Source organism: Alosa sapidissima, chromosome 13 (genome assembly GCF_018492685.1).
Source record: "Alosa sapidissima isolate fAloSap1 chromosome 13, fAloSap1.pri, whole genome shotgun sequence".
Taxonomy (NCBI): Eukaryota; Metazoa; Chordata; class Actinopteri; order Clupeiformes; family Clupeidae; genus Alosa; species Alosa sapidissima.
The window spans coordinates 29348785-29366323 of record NC_055969.1 but is presented as its reverse complement, the minus strand read 5'-3'; the positions used below and the strand labels follow the sequence as shown (position 1 = coordinate 29366323).

The 17539-nt window shown below is 40.7% G+C and overlaps 1 protein-coding gene across 1 annotated transcript; it reads right to left on the bottom strand.

The window, feature by feature from the left end:
- Positions 1-224: 224 nt before the first annotated feature.
- capn12 (calpain 12) lies at positions 225-16233 on the bottom strand. Its single transcript, XM_042059889.1, has 21 exons — positions 15944-16233; positions 15534-15603; positions 14697-14815; positions 13738-13871; positions 13332-13503; positions 10840-10923; positions 10387-10472; positions 10131-10208; positions 9713-9879; positions 9497-9592; positions 6285-6487; positions 5192-5400; positions 4704-4740; positions 4459-4533; positions 3922-3967; positions 3560-3621; positions 3403-3471; positions 2836-2914; positions 2521-2637; positions 2340-2389; positions 225-1484 (listed from the first exon to the last, which is right to left on the bottom strand). Exons 1-21 carry the CDS (start codon positions 16130-16132, stop codon positions 1458-1460), a joined length of 2169 nt encoding a protein of 722 aa, XP_041915823.1. The 5' UTR covers positions 16133-16233; the 3' UTR covers positions 225-1457.
- Between the last annotated feature and the right edge of the window lie 1306 nt (positions 16234-17539).

Genomic DNA, 17539 nt, shown 5'->3' with positions numbered 1-17539 from the left:
GGGAATCCCAGCTTGGTAACCGTGGTGATTTATGACACGGAGCAGGTTAACTTTCATCTTAAAGGGGAATTCAGAGCACAACTTACTTGGCTAACTGCATGATAACTAGTGTTCAAAATGGATCACCTGCTGCATTGGACCTCATTATTATTATTATTACTTTCAAAGGCACCTTATTGTCTGAGTACAGTAGTTTGAAGGCTATGGAATGATTCACTCATGTCGACAGGATGCAAGTGCAATTTATTCCACAAAGCTTGCAAGTTACAAAAATTAACTCACAAGGAGTAGGCACAACCAAAAACAACAAAAAGCTGAAGAGATCAAATGTACCTCACAGTGAGGAATAATAACAGCAGCACATAACCCAACAATGTTAAAGTACTGTCTGGAACTGAGAGAAGATAAAGCACAACTAATTGGTCTTGTGAATGGAGGATGGGTGTGCCCTTGGATTGGGAGCTATGGGAGTTGCTGGAGTAAGCATGACATCTAGATTGCTATTGAGATTCAGCCAGCATGCCCACAGTGTTAAAAAAGCACTAGAAATTGTATAATTTTGCATAATTGATTATGAATTGTATTAGTTTCAGAGGACAGCAAAATATTCATTGGAATGTGAAGGGATATGATCACTGTGAAGTGGCAGATTTATATGGCAGGCTATTCCCAACTATGTTCTTGTATTTTCTCTTGGGCGAACTTGCATAAACACAAAAACTAGCCAACATTAGACACGTATACAAGGCCCCAGGGGTGTTACAATTGTTCCATTGTATTTTGTTACAATGTAACAATGTAATTTGTTACAACATTTAAACACCTCTCCAATAATCAGCCTTCATAATTTGTCTTTTTAAGTTGACGGCACAAGTGTTCTAAGAGTTGCTTTGTTTTCTACATTTATTTTGAGCCCGATTAAATCTATGTAAATGTAGGTTTCATCTTCCTTTCAACTTTTCATTCTTATCTTTCATTGGTAAATGACTGTAGGTGGATATGCTGTGGTCACTGCCTTTTTCATGCTGCTGGTTTTGTATACACATATGCTGATAGGATAGTGTCTCTGTCACACCCACCGAACAAGAGAAAAATGCCTCAAAAGTCTGTTGCACATCGTTGCATCCATTGTGACCAAACATGTTGTTCAAACCAGAAATCTTAGCAAAACAGAGCAGAATGTTTTGCTTTTGAACATGCCTTTGCTAAACAGGAGCAGATAATCATTCCTCATACGCTGTTTGGCTGGTCACATATTAGCTATGTTAAACAAGTGTTTATGGCTTAGACATAGGCTACTGTAGATTAGAAAAGTTCAAACTGACCCTTCAAATGTATGGCCCTAAATGTTTTTTAGGGGGTCTCATGGCTGGTAGGAAGAACAAAGAAAGGCATGCGTTAAAGCACTGTAGATTCGCTTGTATCATAGGCTGAAATATCCTGGATCTGGAGTATCCTCATAAAGCCAGCAGTCTCAGCAGCCACTGCAGAGAGAAAAGATAGAGGTTATTTTGATTGACAGGCAGCGTCCAGTAACAACTCTGGGAACCAAGATTTTAACTTGTCATGCCCGGCTTTGCCCTGCTGGGTGTGCTCACTCCACCTTTGATAAAATATGTTTGGGTGGTCTCTCTCCCCCCAGTCTGAAGGGGGAGCTGTCTGTTTTCAGTCCATCTGGTCTAGACAGCAGCTGATTGGCGAGACTGTTTAAAAACATCTCCTGCCAGTTGTTCGCTCTCTGCCATGCACAGCTCTGCTTGGTTCTGCTCTGCGCAGTGCGTTTGCTCTGCTCGGCTGGGCTTTGCTCTGGCCTCCATGCTGGTGGCAGCACCATCCTTTTTGCCTTTTTGCATTACACACAGCCTACACTTTACTGATCTGCACTACACTTTTGATTACATTTCTCTTGCTTCTCATTTACTGACTTGTTACACTTATTTATTCAAATTATGTTTTCATCAAGTTAATGTTTTAATAAATTATTTTGGATTTAACCTAACAAATGGTCTGGTCTCCCCTATGTCATTACTACTGTGAGCCAGGTAGTCGTGACAAACTTTCTAAATTAATAATAACAGAATGGTCTTAGAGATAACAGTCATGTATCAGCATCTTTAGTGTTTGTCTCCTATTGAGAATTAGATTCACCTTAGTGCCCTGCTTGTAAATAATGACACTAGTTTGCTAATGATACTAGTTTACTATCATTATATTATCACTGATGTATCACAGCATGCTTCACCACATCTAATCACTGTCCACATTAAGATAAGAAGAAGAGGGAGATCAAAAAGAGATCAGATTAGAGATGAACTGAGTCAGAATGAAGATATACTCACAGTTTTCAGCCCTGACTTCTTCTTCTCAAGATTCTCCGACTCATACAGTTCTGAGGAGAGGGAACAAACACAGTCCATCACAAGCCATTGGCAAAAGCCTTACTCTGTGACAGGTAGAGAAAGGTAACAAAACAATGATCAAATAAGTCCAGGCTGTGTGTGGAAGGCTGGGCTGGCTCACCATGGAGTGCTCTCAGCCTGGTGACACAGGAGACAAAGCCATGGAAGGGCAGATGGATCTCCCCAGACCCAAAGCGTTCCCAAACCACCTTCACGACCTCACTGTCACACTTCAAACCTAAGGAGGAGATCGAAAGAGGTCTGGATTTATAGGAAAGGAGTGATACCAATGCAATTACATGGGTGGAGGAAAGCAAATACTGTATTTGATGTTCTGACTTCGACATACAAAAATACAGACAGGGGTCTCATTCCTCTGTCCTCTGGAACATAAATGAGCACCCTCAATTTCCAGATGTTACTTATGTATGCATACCTGATGCATTCAGGGCTTCAGTGAGCTCAAAGGGACTCATAGTTCCGGATGAGTCCTCATCATGTTTGAAAAAGGTTGACTTTGAGAGTGGAAAAAGGTAAAGAGAAAACCAGTTATATATTTGTGTTTTCTTAGCGGACGCTTTTATCCAAAGCGACTTACAACAATGACAGTAAACATTACAGTACATTAACATTAGAAATAATAACTGAAAGTGAAGTCAAATAATGATAAATAATAGATTAACAATACTGGTAATAACAATAATTATGACAATAATATGTACCTCCTGTCTATACTTTTTTGCACTTTTGGTTAGACGCAAACTGCATTTCGTTGTCTTTTTACCTGACCTCTGCACAATGACAATAAAGTTGAATCTAATTTAATCCAATAGCAAGTCTTCATAATAACAATAAACATAAACATGTACAAACATGTAAAAAAAATAAATAATGAATTGATTAGATACTTAACATACAGAAGCCAATCTGCCACGTATCATCCCCAATATGTCTCCCTTACAATGACTGATACAAAATATTTGAAAATCAATGAACAACTGACTTGTAGGTTTCGCAGTGATGTCACCAGCTTGAGAGCCTGTGTGCGGTCCAGCCTGGCCTTTCCTCTGGTCTGTGGGGCATTATTAAGGATCAACCATGCACACTCAGATACGCAGAAGACAGAACAATAGCTAGTGCAAGACATGTGGGAAGGATACATCTTCTCCTAAAACAAGCTGTCGGCACGTCTCCAGAGGAAGATGATAGTCCTTCTCCAAAACTGGGAGAGAAACTTTCTGTCAGTTGAATCAACCTTCAGATACTATGCATCATTGTAAGTATTAACCTTGTGCATTATTCTGCTGAAAAGCCTCCTCAAGAATGTGAAAATGTAAGTGGAAATGTGAAACCACTAGATGAGGTTGAAGATGGATGTCTTCATTCCAATGACACACAATCACAGCATACAGTTTTGCTGACAACTGACAGGGCTCAGAAGGATAGTTCTCCCCCTTGTGGTCAAACAAGATAACAGGACACCAATTACAAAATCAAACACGAGATGAATGTGAGTTGAAACCTGAGTTCACAAGCCTCATGAACGCTGCAGCATCGAGTCTGTCGTCCTAAAAAAAGAACAGACCATTAGATTGCTTGCTGTGCTTTATTCAACCTAGTAATGAGACAATCTAATGAAGGGCTGCAGAAACTAATGCTGATCTAAACATGAAAATGCCCAACTGATAGGGCTGACATTGTTCATTCTCAGACATGCAGTGGTCATGTGGTAGAAAAAGGTGGGTAAACATGGAGAGAGATACACCCCTGTATGTATAGCTGTAGTTCAGAATACATGTTATGGTCATACGACTAATGCTGTAGATTAGATTTAGAGATTAGATGTGTCAGTGTAGTAGCACCACTGTGCTGTAGCACTTATTTGCCACCTCTGGATTGATGCTAACTGCATTTCAATGGCTATGTACCTGGTCTCTGTACATGACAAAAGGTTGAATCTAATCTAATCTTTAGATTTAGAGTTCAAATATGCCACCTTGAGTCTCATATTAACTGCTGTTTTACACAATTGTTAATGAAAGTGGAGGGCAGGACTTACAGAGACATCCTCCTGATCGAACCAGTTATTCACTCTCATTTGGTCCTCAGGCAGAGGTGGGTTTGACATCACAGTCTTTGAAGCAAAGATACACACACACACACACACACACACACACACACAGAGAGAGAGAGACTGTGAGCTAAAAGGTATGATATATAACTTGTTGTATTTGTATTAATATTGAAAGTAATATGCTTTACATGTGGCACAAAAACACGCTTCATGAAGACTGGTGGACTCACCATGAAGAAGTTTGTGGAGCATGTGAACTTTTCACGTCTGTAACACAAGAAGCAATTCGCTTATTAAGTGATGATGCAATAATGGGATAATAAATTTCTTTCTGGGTCCAACAGCTTTCAGAGCCACTTGTTTTTCTCCATAGACAGCAAAAATAAAATAAAAATTCCACTATTCAGCCTTTAAGAAAATTGTCATCCTACTACTCACTTGTTGCCTAAACTTAACAACCGAATAACTCTTTGGAATTCATATTACATTTTTAAAGCTTTTGCTAAATACTTATATAGCATCCTCACATTTATCCAATAAGGGCACAATTAGGCCAAAATACAGGTATTTTTTTATAAACAACTAATATGTATCCAGTCTTCGAAGTGATTTTTCTCTCTCTCTCACACACATACACACACACACACACACACTCGCTCTCTCACACACACACACAGACATTCTCCAAACATTGTCCAGCTCATTTTTTACCACTCACCCCAGTGTATTGCCAGTCTTGGCATAGATCCGGAGGAAGAAGTCCCCTGGCTGGTTGGGTCTGTAGGTGGACGGTATGATGACATAATTGCCTGGCTCCAGCAGTACTCTGTTATACACCCCCCGCACGGCCTGGTACTTGCCCGAGCGCCCCGCGGGTTTATTGGATGAGAAGAATGCCTCATCCAGCTTACCCACTTGGTTCTCCACCTGCAACCAAATATATACAGAAGAACAAAAGAGAAAGACACACACACACACACACACAATTAATACAGACGTCCTATTAGAACTTCCTATGAATATCATTATAACAATGATATTTAGATTATTTTACATTTCATAATCCTTAAAAACAGTGTCTCCGTATGAGGAATCTATGGGAAAGCAATGGAGAAAGAGACAAAAAAGGGATACAGGATTGCACGAATAAAAGAAAACATTTTTGACAAAAAATGATACACTCTTCAGAGCGGGGGCTGGGGCTGGGGCTGGGGCACCTGCACCGTACGCCGGCGACCCGGGTTTGACTCCCACCCCGTGGGACTTTCCGGATCCCACCCCGACTCTCTCTCCCACTCACTTTCTGTCAATCTCCACTATCATATCTAATTAAAGGCATAAAAAGCCCCCCCCCCCCCAAAAAAAAAAGAAACTCTACCATATAATCAAAGCCTTCATCTGTAACAACATTTTATAAGTATTTGTGCTCCTAGGAGCATCGCTGTTCAGTCACAGCAGCAGTGCACCATAGTAACATTTCGGTTACACTTTACTTGACAGTATCAACATAAGAGTGACATGACACTGTCATGAATGTGTCATAAACAAGTCATAAACATTTATTACATAAGACTTCTGTTATTAAGTGACATTCGTTTTTTGTCATAACAAGTTAGGGTTAGATTTAGGGTTAGGTGTAGAATTAGGGTTAGGATTAGGGTTCATGTGTCATGACAGTTTCATGTGTTCATGACCGTGTCATGTCACTCTTATGTCGATACAAAATTTCTCACATTTTGATCTGCATATACCACCATTTTCCATGTTCCCCGCTCATCACTACCCACTCCTCTCTGCCACTCCTCTCTCACCTTGTAGATGTGGAAGGCGATGTGGAGGAACTGGACTTTGTTCTTGCTCCTGCGGTCTCTCTGCAGCAACTCCACCAGCAGCGTGCACTTCTTCCCTTTCTCCTTCTGATTCTGTGCAGCAGCATTTGCATCATCTTCATCGTCATAATCCTGTCCATCAACATCTGCTGCTGTCATTGATAGCTGATAGTTTGGGTTTGACCCTGCAAGATCACAGACATGCAAAACACATTTAAATATTATGGTTCCAAAACACTCATTTCCATATATAACACACGTTTGAATGAACGAGCTCGCGGGCACACACACACACTAACATCTACAGTGGGTACCAGTTAAGTTTGGACGGGTTCCTTCATGAATTACTCACCCCAGCAGAAATGGCACAAACTGCAGTTGACACAAACAACCACAAGGTGTCACTTGGGAGTTCTGCCACTACTATTTTTGATGTGACTTACTTACTGCTTCCATAACGCAGTTTCCAAGTCAGTCCAAATCAGTAGAAAAATCAGAGACAGTTGAGCCATTACCAAACATATATGATAATACAATAGCGTGAGTTTATGTATCTTATACCCTATTTGTCACGGTCACTTATAGATTTGATAGTGTAACGATAAGCGCATGAGACTTTCAGCGGGGGCACGGGAACTTAAATTGATCACGGTTTAGTTAAATCCAGTTTTCTATCATATCTCCTTAATATGCTTATAGAAAGACGAAGTCGGAAAAGTGCTTCAGAGAAAACGTATTTATTGAAATAATGAACAGTCTACATTCTATATTCTAGCCTAGGCTACGTAAGGGATAATGTATAGAACGCCGGTCATTACTGGGAAAATAAGTCCCGACAGGGCGAACCGGACCCCGACGCGCAGCGGAGGGGTCTTGTTCCGCCCTGAAGGGACTTATTTTCAAAGTAATGACCGGCGTTCTATACATTATCCCGCTTATTATACGGCTACTTGCCAAAACGAAATAATAAACTCCCCACGATATGACTTTAGCCTACATAACCTAGCCTATTTGTTACCGTTCATCGTGGCATTTGCTGAGAAACAAATAGTTTGCAACAACACACGCTGCTGAACTTGAATCAAACATTCTTTAGAACACAGCTGATCAACCGTCTGCTTTCACGTTTGAATGAAGTTCCAGTCCTTGCGTAGTGATATGAAAGACATTAATCAGAAGCACAAAACCCGTTGCCATTGACAGCGGTGATTAAATGCTTTGCCGGTGATTTATGAAGATTTAACATAGGCCCGAACGTTGGGAAGGCCCATTCATGTGAATGGAACTTTCTGCAGCACTTTGAAGAGCTGTGTAATAATGTCTACATTAAAGCATGTTGAATCCCTGGGAAGATCTGCGTGTTGTGCGGAGGAATTCGTTGATCTTTCTGATGCAGTCCTGTAGGTCACTCCTCCCCATAGCAAGAAATTTTCGTTGCAGTGTTGAGACCACAAAGTTTTTCACATTCTGCGGCAGTCAGGGACGGATCATGGCTTGTGCCAAGTGTGCACGTGCACAGGGGCCCTCAGCCAATGGGGGCCCTCGGATTAAAAAAAAAATGCCATGAATTTAGGCTAGATTATGCCCGGTGCTAGCCTGGCTAGCGCCACCACTTCTCAATGAGACGTGGTCTGGGAACCAAACGTTCATTTTCTCGTATTTGAAAAAAATGCCCAGATCCGTTTATTGGGTGCCACGGATGTCTATCAAATGCGTCTGTGCATAGCTCATCATCGTCTTGCTTTCCCCCCTGTTCTGTGATTGGTTCCCTATCTCAGGCGAAAATTTGCTCCATGGTCTCCAGGCTGCCTTAGCAGCGTGAATCAAATCACGCGCAAGGCAGCATGGGAACACCCAGGCTAGCCCGGTGCTTCTGTCTGTTAATTTGCAGCACAACTGAATGATGTTATGGAACCACGGACCGAAAGAAAAATAAACTAAATGTTTTCCTGATCAATAAATACTTCTTAATTCATAAAATATAGAGGCATAACATTAGGTGGAAGTGGTAGGCTATGAGTGCTCATTCAATGTGTATGCGTGTTTACGAAAGTGAAACTGACCCACTCGTGGGTAGGTGAATGAAGTGGATTCCTGCAATGTTCATGAAAACAGCACAGCGATTGGATAGCCAAATAAATCGTGACTTGACTTGTGTAGGCCTAACAGTAGCTTATATCGTAGCAAATAGCCTATGGCGATGCCGATGACAGATAGGCCTACACTTATTTCACTCGTCTCGCTGAGTGAGCGCATAATGTGGGCTGTTGCGCAAAGAAATTAATTAGGGAGATGATCTGCATCTCCATTTACCAAACGCTATAGTTTTGCTAACATCTCCACTGTTAACGTGAAATATGTCTCCATGCAAGGTAGTGTCAAGCAGCAGTGAAGTGAAAACCTTATCATGCAGGTAGCCAATGTTCACGTCACCTGAGTCAGACAGAAAACGTCAGATATGACAACTGTGTCCGGTCCGTTTGAAAAATGTTGCTGTAGACTGTTTGGACAGCAAAGGGAGATTACAGCCTAATAGTAAAAACAGCTGCTGGAATTCATTTCTGTGTGGGCCTGAGTTATAATATATGACATAATGTACTACATTTTCATTGTGTGCAATTGTGCACCAGCCTGCACAGCGACAGCAAAGAGAGAAGCGCTGGCTGCACGCGCACGTCACTTGCATGCGCAAACGCGTCGCGGTCAGGGTGAGGGGGGGGGGGGGGGGCTTTTTTGATATTGTGCACAGGGGCCCATATTTGTTTAATCCGTCCCTGCTTGTATCCTTGTAGCAAGCGAACTTCTCATGACTGCCGACAAAGTAGCTTACTGCCAGCTGACGAAGCTCTCATTTTACAACATTACTGAGAGACAGGCACTGTACAATCAAGAAATCTTGCCACTGAATCCAAAACTATGTTTAACATTATGTACAAAGCTTATAGGTTACAGTGGACTAGCAGGTTGCAGGGGCTGCTAAAAACACAGAGAAACAACACACTGAAAACTCAGCCAATCACAGCCCTTGCTGTCGAACGCTTCGTCCGGTTCGACCGCGGAACACCACAGAGGACTTATGCTGCCCCCAAGCGGCTGCAGTTGTACTTACATTTCACCCAGCTGCGTGAATCACCTTGATCGTATAAGAAGTGATCGTGAATGAAGTGTCAATTTTTAACCAGTAGGCTACCCACTGTTTGCATCATCTTCATCGTCATCATCATCATCCTGTCCCTCGACATCTGCTGCTGTCAGTGATAGCTTAAAGTTTGGGTTTTTCCAAAACGACCCTGCAAGATCACAGACAGGCAAAACACATTTAAATATTATGGTTCCAAAACACTCATTTCCATATATAACACATATTTGCATGAACGAGCTCGCGGGCACACACACACACACACACTAACGTCTATATTTGCGGCTGCCTCCTGCAGAGCAGCCCGGGATCCACGAGCCTTCGTACTCAGTGAGAAACCAGGAGGAGGCGGAGTCACTGTCGCTGCTCAGGGAGTCTGGCTTCACACTGCACAGCTCCACCATGTTAAAGAGGCTACTGAACGCCTCCACTGCAATCCTGCAAATCACACACACACACACACACACACACACACACACATTGTAAGTAATGTTTAAATAACACAGATTAATGGATAATAATGATCCCGTTTCCGACAACTCTTCAAATATGCACACAGACACACACAAATCCACACAGAGGTATGCCCATTGAGCAAAAACAAAAGTCAAACCCAGTAGTCTGTCAGGTTGAGGTATGTTCAACAAATTCATGATATTGTTGTGCTTGTGCTATAGTCAAGGACTCACCAGAATTCCCCATCCTCCATATTTTGAAGCTGGAGTTTTTCAATTTCAGCCTTGGCAACCTTCTTCCAGTTCTTACACCTGAGCATTTCAGAAACAGATACACATTAAACAGAGATGTTAATTTGGTGTTTGGAAGTCATCATCATAATAATAATAAGAAGAAGAAGAAGAAGATGATTAAAAAAAATAAAATAAAAAAAAAACCCATCCTTACTTGTCATTGTAATAATAAAATAAAATAAAAACCCATCCTTACTTGTCACTCCAGGGTCCACAATATTCCACAAAACCCCATGGATTACGCAATTTCACCAGCAGGACCTCAGTTGAGTCTATTTGTATCTGTAGACACATGCATGTTAAAGACATATTAAGGATTTTTCAATACGGCTGCCAGTGACAACAGTTTTCAGATACATTTTCTTACCAGAGTTGGATATATGATACTGATGATAGTCAACTAAATACCATACATATTTCCTGGAAGTTAGTACATGGATAATACATAGGCCTATAAGGCCCATAGGCCCAACGATGGTTATGAAAATGATAATTGCAATGAAGTTGCAATTATCATTTAATAATTTAATCGTTTTATAATTTAACAGATCATATATCATATTTAAAGGATACAAAAACACCTAATGGACTGAATAAAAAACTTGATTGGTTTGTGAATTATTGTCTGGTCCACAGAGGCTGAACAAACCTTGTTTGTGTCAGTGATGGCATAGGCGTGACCTCTCACTAGTCCCTCTGAAGTGATGGTCCCAATCTCACGCGAGGTCTTGGCCTGTAGACAGCACAAAGAAAACAAGGGGAATCAAGGTCATTTAAAACAGAGAATAATCATTCCAAATGTGTTAACAGATTTATTTTCCATATATAAAAATAAATCTTGTACCACAAATAAGATCATTGATTAAACACATTTGTACACTTCAACTGCATTCCGGTGTAATGCTGTTAGTGTCAGTGAAGGCACACTGAAAATATAAAGACCCCTTTCAGAATGAACAGAAACATTTGATGGTTTGTGTTATTATCACAGATAATATACTTCAGATGTGTATTTTTTACTGTGACTCTACTGTGAGATCTGAAGATGTTTGAGCAACATCTGTGTCCAATTGTCAATAATACAGTTTTTGCCTATTGCTTGCAAAACTTGCAACTTGCAAACACATTTTGCAAAACTTTGTTTCGTGTCAACTCAGCCGGTAAGTCAGTTATAGATTATGACGCCAATAGGTTCATATAAAAGCTTAAAACGCTTCAGCTGTAACGTTATTTGATGTCAAAGTGGCACCAAATAGACCTCTCCAGAATAAGTCCCGCCTCCGTAACTTCCGTATCCATCCAACTTCCGGGCGTCATTTGTCTATGGGAAATAACATGGCGTTTCGAAATATCATACCGGTAAAACATCTGTAGGTAGCGAAGTAGAAAAAGCTGGTGGGCAGATTGGTCTACACTTCTGCCATCTAGTTTCCACTGGATTTTTTGATTGTCAGTGCCGTTTAAGTAGTATACTATAGACTATACTACTTAAACGGCACCGAAAATCAAAAAATCCAGTGGAAACTAGATGGCAGAAGTGTGTAGGCCAATCTGCCCTGCAGCTTTTTCTACTTTGTCACCTACAGAATTTTTTTTTTTTTTTTTTTTTTTTTTTTTTTAATATATGTCCTATATTTCTATTTTGATACATACATGTTCTATATTTCAGTCTTGCACTTTAATTTAATGTTTATTGTCTATGGCTATGTCCATAGTATGTCTATGTCTGTATTTAAAGCATGTCTATGTCTGCATGGGAAAGTAAGAAACGAAATTTCAATTCTTTGTATGACCAGTGCATGTAAAGAAATTGACAATAAAAGCCGACTTGACTTGACTACAGAGTTTGACAGGTACGATCTTTCAAAACGCCATGTTATTTCCCATAGACATTTGACGACCGAAGGTTGGATGGATACGGAAGTTAGGAGGCGGGACTTATTCTGGAGAGGTCTATTGAATGGGGTCCAATTAAATGGCTAGGTGGAAAAGGTCTCCTATTTGGCCTAGTTGAGGAAAAAGCAGTTGATACAGGTGCAATCAGTTTAACTGGCCCTTTGATGGGTCCTAGTTGAGCAGCTGGAAGTTGATACAGGTGCAAATCAAGTTAATTAGCCCATTGTGATGTCATCAGCCCAATGTTAAGTCTATGGGGAAAAATAAGCTTGTTTTTTATTAATATCTCAAAAAGTATAAAGTTTACAAAAATAAAAAATACATTCCCCAAGTGTGCTTTTCAAAACCTACGTTTCAAAGTTTGAACGAAGTTTCTACGTTAAACGGTTGAAGCTAAATTAGACGCAGAAATTTGGTGGGAAGAAGAAGAAGAAGAAGAAGAAGAAGAAGAAGAAGAAGACTTCGGATAACAGAACAGTGCATTTTCATGCACTGTAAAAAGAAGAACAGTGATAATAGTCCATTGCATTTACATGCAATGCAATAAGAAGAAGAAGAAGAAGAAGAAAAAGACTTAACAGAACAGATAACAGAACAGTGAGCCAAAGTTTTGCAAAAAGTGCAAGCAATGGGCAAAAACTGTAAATCTTAAGTCTATGTTCTCTTTGTTCTTTGTGTTTCATAATGTTGTTCTCCACACTGTTTTTTAGTGTGAGAGCTCATAGACCAGTTGCACATTTCGATTTTGTTATTTGTTATGTAGGGCGGCTAATTCCGTAAACATGATGCTTGCAAAGTTCTCAAAATGGATCAACTGAGGCCTATTTGTGGCTGGCTGATTGGTGTTCAGTTTTGTAAGTAAGTATTTTCAGGTGTTGGGTGATTGAAAACACTTGTGTTTTGTATTTTGAATAGATGTGTTGTCATGGTACCCATGAGATTTAATTTATAAACGAAGAGTCTTATGAAATAGTGTGTAGTGTGCAGGAGCTAGTGTGTTGCAGAAAGGATCAAGTGTGTTGCAAAATTGTGTGTTGCAGACATGTGTAGTGTTCAAGCAATGGGCAAAAACTTTAAAATAAATCAGCCGTCCTGCATTATTTACGTTAATTTCTGTTCCCCAGGCCCAGAGTGCCAATATCAGCATTAAACTGGTTTGGACCTGGTAATGAAGAATATGATATGAAGGTGTGTGTGTGTGTGTGTGTGTGTGTGTGTGTCTGTCTGACTGTCTGGCTGTAGTACCTGTATAAAGCAGCTCAGCAAGGTCCCTCTAGACAGTGATGCAGTCAGTTGTCTCCAGAGCACAGGGGGCTTGTAGGCAGACACAAGCTGTGAGTATGCAATGCCTCCAGTGAAGTCCTCCATCCCCTCTGAGATATTACCACCTTTCAGACTGCTGTAGGATCCCATCAATCTCCACAAAACACATTTATAAGCACATAAACACCATATCCCAGCATACCGAGTGGCAGTACTCATAAGCATACTGAGTGGCATGTAAAAACAAGTGTTATAGGAGCGGAGACAGATATGTAAACATCACATGAAGACACAATGAATTCAGCACAGTTATTAATCTGACACATCTAACACACACACAAACATATTCACGTACACACACGTCAAAGTGCTTAAAGCCTGCACTCACTTGGCGTAGGCTTTCTCCACCAGGGCACTCCAGAACTCGTTTTTGCTGCGGGAGTAACTGAACAGCAGACGGCCGCCGCGCACCGGCAGCCGATCGTCCACCACCACCTCAACCCACTCCCCATACTGCCAGAACTGGGAGAGGGATGACACACACGAAAAGAACAGAACAGAGAAACACAATCAGATAGATAAATGAAGAAGGAGAGATGAAGATATGTGAAATGAATTTCATATGAATTTTCATACTATGTATTGTACTATATGACAACTGTTGTTTAAACTGTAACTCAGGTTTTAACACATTTTGTTCATATATACAGTTTGCAAGTGGAGTGTTTGCCTGTCTGACTTGCAAAGTTCCATTTGGGAGCCATAATTAAATGATTGATCAAATATGCTGTTCTGCATTCTGTTTTACTCCCAATGTTTACTCCCACTTATATACCCCATACCAGTTTTGACTTTCATCCAGGTGCAAATTGTTTTTTTCCTGTTTGGTGACTGAAAACACGTCCACACCAGCCCACAGCTGGTCTGTTTCTGGGAGTGTTGCTAAGTTGGTAGTAAAACAGCTGGAGTAAAACCCCTGGAGCACTCACTTCTCTTGTCTCAACTCGTATCCTTGTCTCTTGTTTGTCATTTCCAATATCTTCTTTCCCCTTGACCGATCCCTTACTTTTTACTCTCTCTCTCTCAAGTCAGGTCATGCTTGCTGCAAAATAATTATGTTCATGTATAAAGGGTCTGGAAACTTCTTCTTTATTCAAACCTTAATTAAGTTTTAATTACGACCTAACCTTCAAGGCACCCCATAAAAGAGACCACATTTAATTTAATCTTATCAGTGATTGTATATTGATATATGTATGGTGACACACAGTTTTATATGCCTCATATACTAAAGTCTCCTGTTGCATGTCACAGCAGGATAAGTTAAGTGCATTTGACAGCTCTTACATGGAAATAAAAGATCCCAGCATATCCCTCCGTCAAGCTCTGCTCAGATGAAACCACCTTTACAAAAAGCTCAGGATGCATGGTGAGACAGGACAGTGCTGCCAAGAGCCAGCAGTTACCTGAATGAGGAAAATCACAATAATATTTGCACACACACACATGCTGTACACACACACACGCACACACGCACACGCGCGCACACACACACACACACACACACACACACACATACACACACACACACACACAGACACACTATTGCAAGGGCAAATAGCCTGTGTGGGCACATTTCTCAGAAATTCCTAAAACTCAACCCTCACTATGCCAAATATGTTTTCCAAAACACGAGAGATGTTGTGTTCCTGTGTTAATGTTACTCATCTGTATTCCAAGGACAAAATTTGCTGTAGGGGCTAGAGCATATTTGTAAAAAAATTAAAAATACACACAAACACACACACACACACAAACATCTCGGACACCCCCCCCCCCCCCCCCCCCCCCCCCCCACACACACACACACACACACAAGTTTACATGGACATGCACATACTAAAACAGTAAGCATAGCTAACTGAATTAGAAAGGAGAGAACAAATTATGAAGACATTAATCCTTCCCCCCTGCAAGTCCAGTCAAGTTAGTCAATTGCTGTGGAACAGACCCAGAGGGAGGGGTGGCAGGACAGAGAGATAAGGGAGAGAAGAAGAAGGGAAATCTATCCAAGTGCTCATAACCATCTCTCAGGGGAGTCCTTAGACATACTATAATAGGTATAGAGAAGCTGAACAGATATACAGAGTAGATAAATGGTGGATAGATAGAGTGCACACTCACCCAGCTGGCCCTGGCAGATATCTGTGGTGCCAATAGTGCCCTCCACAAATACAGCATTGTCACAGATCTCCTGCAGGAACATGGTAACAGGAGTTCATATTGAAGAGTAGAAACATCATAAAACACACAAAATGTATACTCACTAACCTGCAGGCAGCTACCTGAATAACTTTTAGGCAGTAACTGCTATTCATTTATTTTATGTTGAAATGTTAGCATTTGTAAATTCAGATATAACTTTTGCCTGCTTAAGCCCAGATATATCCATCTTCTATTCCATACCTATTCCTTGTTCATCTTCATTTTGACAAGAGGAAAATTAGTTACATGAATACTCAGATGATTTTAAAGAGCTTTGAAGGAGCTGACTATTGATACAATATATAATGGAGACGGATTATTTAACCTACCTTGGGTCGTAACCATGTCACCTTGTCAGTGTTGGGATCCACGGGCATTCCAATGGAGCTCTGGTCAGCAAGAAATGTAGTGTCGCAGAAGAGAGAACCAGACTTTAAACAGGCATCTCTCAGGGATTTGTAATCCTGATCTTTAAATTTCATGGGGCTCTCAATGGAGCGAAATTTGCTGCTAGCCATTTTTCCCAACAAATATGAATGAAAAAATAAAGGGTATAACTTCACAGTATGCACTGACTGAGATGTCCCTCTAGGCTGACAACGTATCAACAGGCTGTTTAAATGCCCTCTTAAATAGTTGCCTACATCTCCTCCCCTTTCGAGTGGAGACATCACGACGCCAGTTGGCAAGTCAGCGAGGTCTAATAACAAGCAGGGGCGTTTCAAGGAATTTGGGGGCCCCAAGCAAAATGGACATGGAGGCCCCCCCCCCCCATACACACACACACACACACACCCCACGCAAAGCCTACAGGGCACACACACCCCACGCAAAGCCTACAGGAACCATACAGTTTAAGTTCACCCACAATTTATATAAATAAAAAATTTTAAAAGTGCAAATACTGCTGTTGCATATATATACTGTGCATTAGTTTTGAACATTTTGAACATTTGTAAAAACACCACCGTACCATAAAATCCAATATAAGTTTAAAAAAGTGCACAACAACTAAAACCTACATACTTAAACACACACACACACACACACACACACACACACATACATACACTCACATTTACATTTTTCAGTTAAACTCTGCCTGCTCATCCTCTGGACACCCTCTAATTGCACCCAGAACCAACCAGATGTCCCACTGCTTTAGAAGTCATTCTGCAGTTAAGCTATTTGTTCCAATAAGGGTGGATGGAGTGGTTTTAAAATGTGGAAATGTATAAATTTAGTTAAAAAAAAGAGTTTCAGAAGAGTATACCACAAGTGTTACTTTCTTTCTACACAAAATACTCCAAAATAAGAGACGGTAATATCCTATTTAAGACCCTATGACGCTTGCAATTGAGCTCTAGTGCATCCTACCTCTGTAAATGGTCCTTGAGATGCTTCTAGAACTTAATTGGAGTCCACCTGTGCCTAAATGAATTCATTGGACATTTAGGAGAGACACACATCTGGTTTCACAGTTGATGGTCAGAGTGAAATTAAGCCATGAAGTCGAGAATTTTTTTTTTATATATATATACGGAGAGAACATGCGCACGAAATAGTGTGCTCATTTTGCTCTGTGCACAAGTTTGTATAATGTGCACTTGTTTTACTACCTAGTGCACACGTTTTACTAAATTGTCCACTCCAGTAAATAGTGCTAGTTTTAGTACAATTTCACTAAACTGTGTGCTCATTGTACAAAAAATAAAATTAGCAAACAAGCCCATAATTTTGTCCCCACCATCATAGTCCATGGGCCAGAGCACCATGTATCAGCAAAGGTGGCAAAATCTAGCAATGATTTTCGTAATCCTCTATGTCTGAGAGATATGTTTTCTAAGTGGTAGCTTAGTAGTATTTTTACTAGCTTTTATACCCAGTACAATTCACAATACATGCCTATGTGTAGGTATAGGTGT

Excerpts from the sequence above, each read along its gene's own strand:
- capn12 (XM_042059889.1), bottom strand. The coding sequence starts at position 16,132 with ATGGCTAGCAGCAAATTTCGCTCCATTGAGAGCCCCATGAAATTTAAA. Across the intron at positions 3,968-4,458 it reads TCGATCAGGAGGATGTCTCT|GACGACAGACTCGATGCTGC; the intron begins GTAAGTCCTGCC and ends TTCTTTTTTTAG. Across the intron at positions 2,915-3,402 it reads CATCACTGCGAAACCTACAA|TCAACCTTTTTCAAACATGA; the intron begins GTCAGTTGTTCA and ends CCACTCTCAAAG.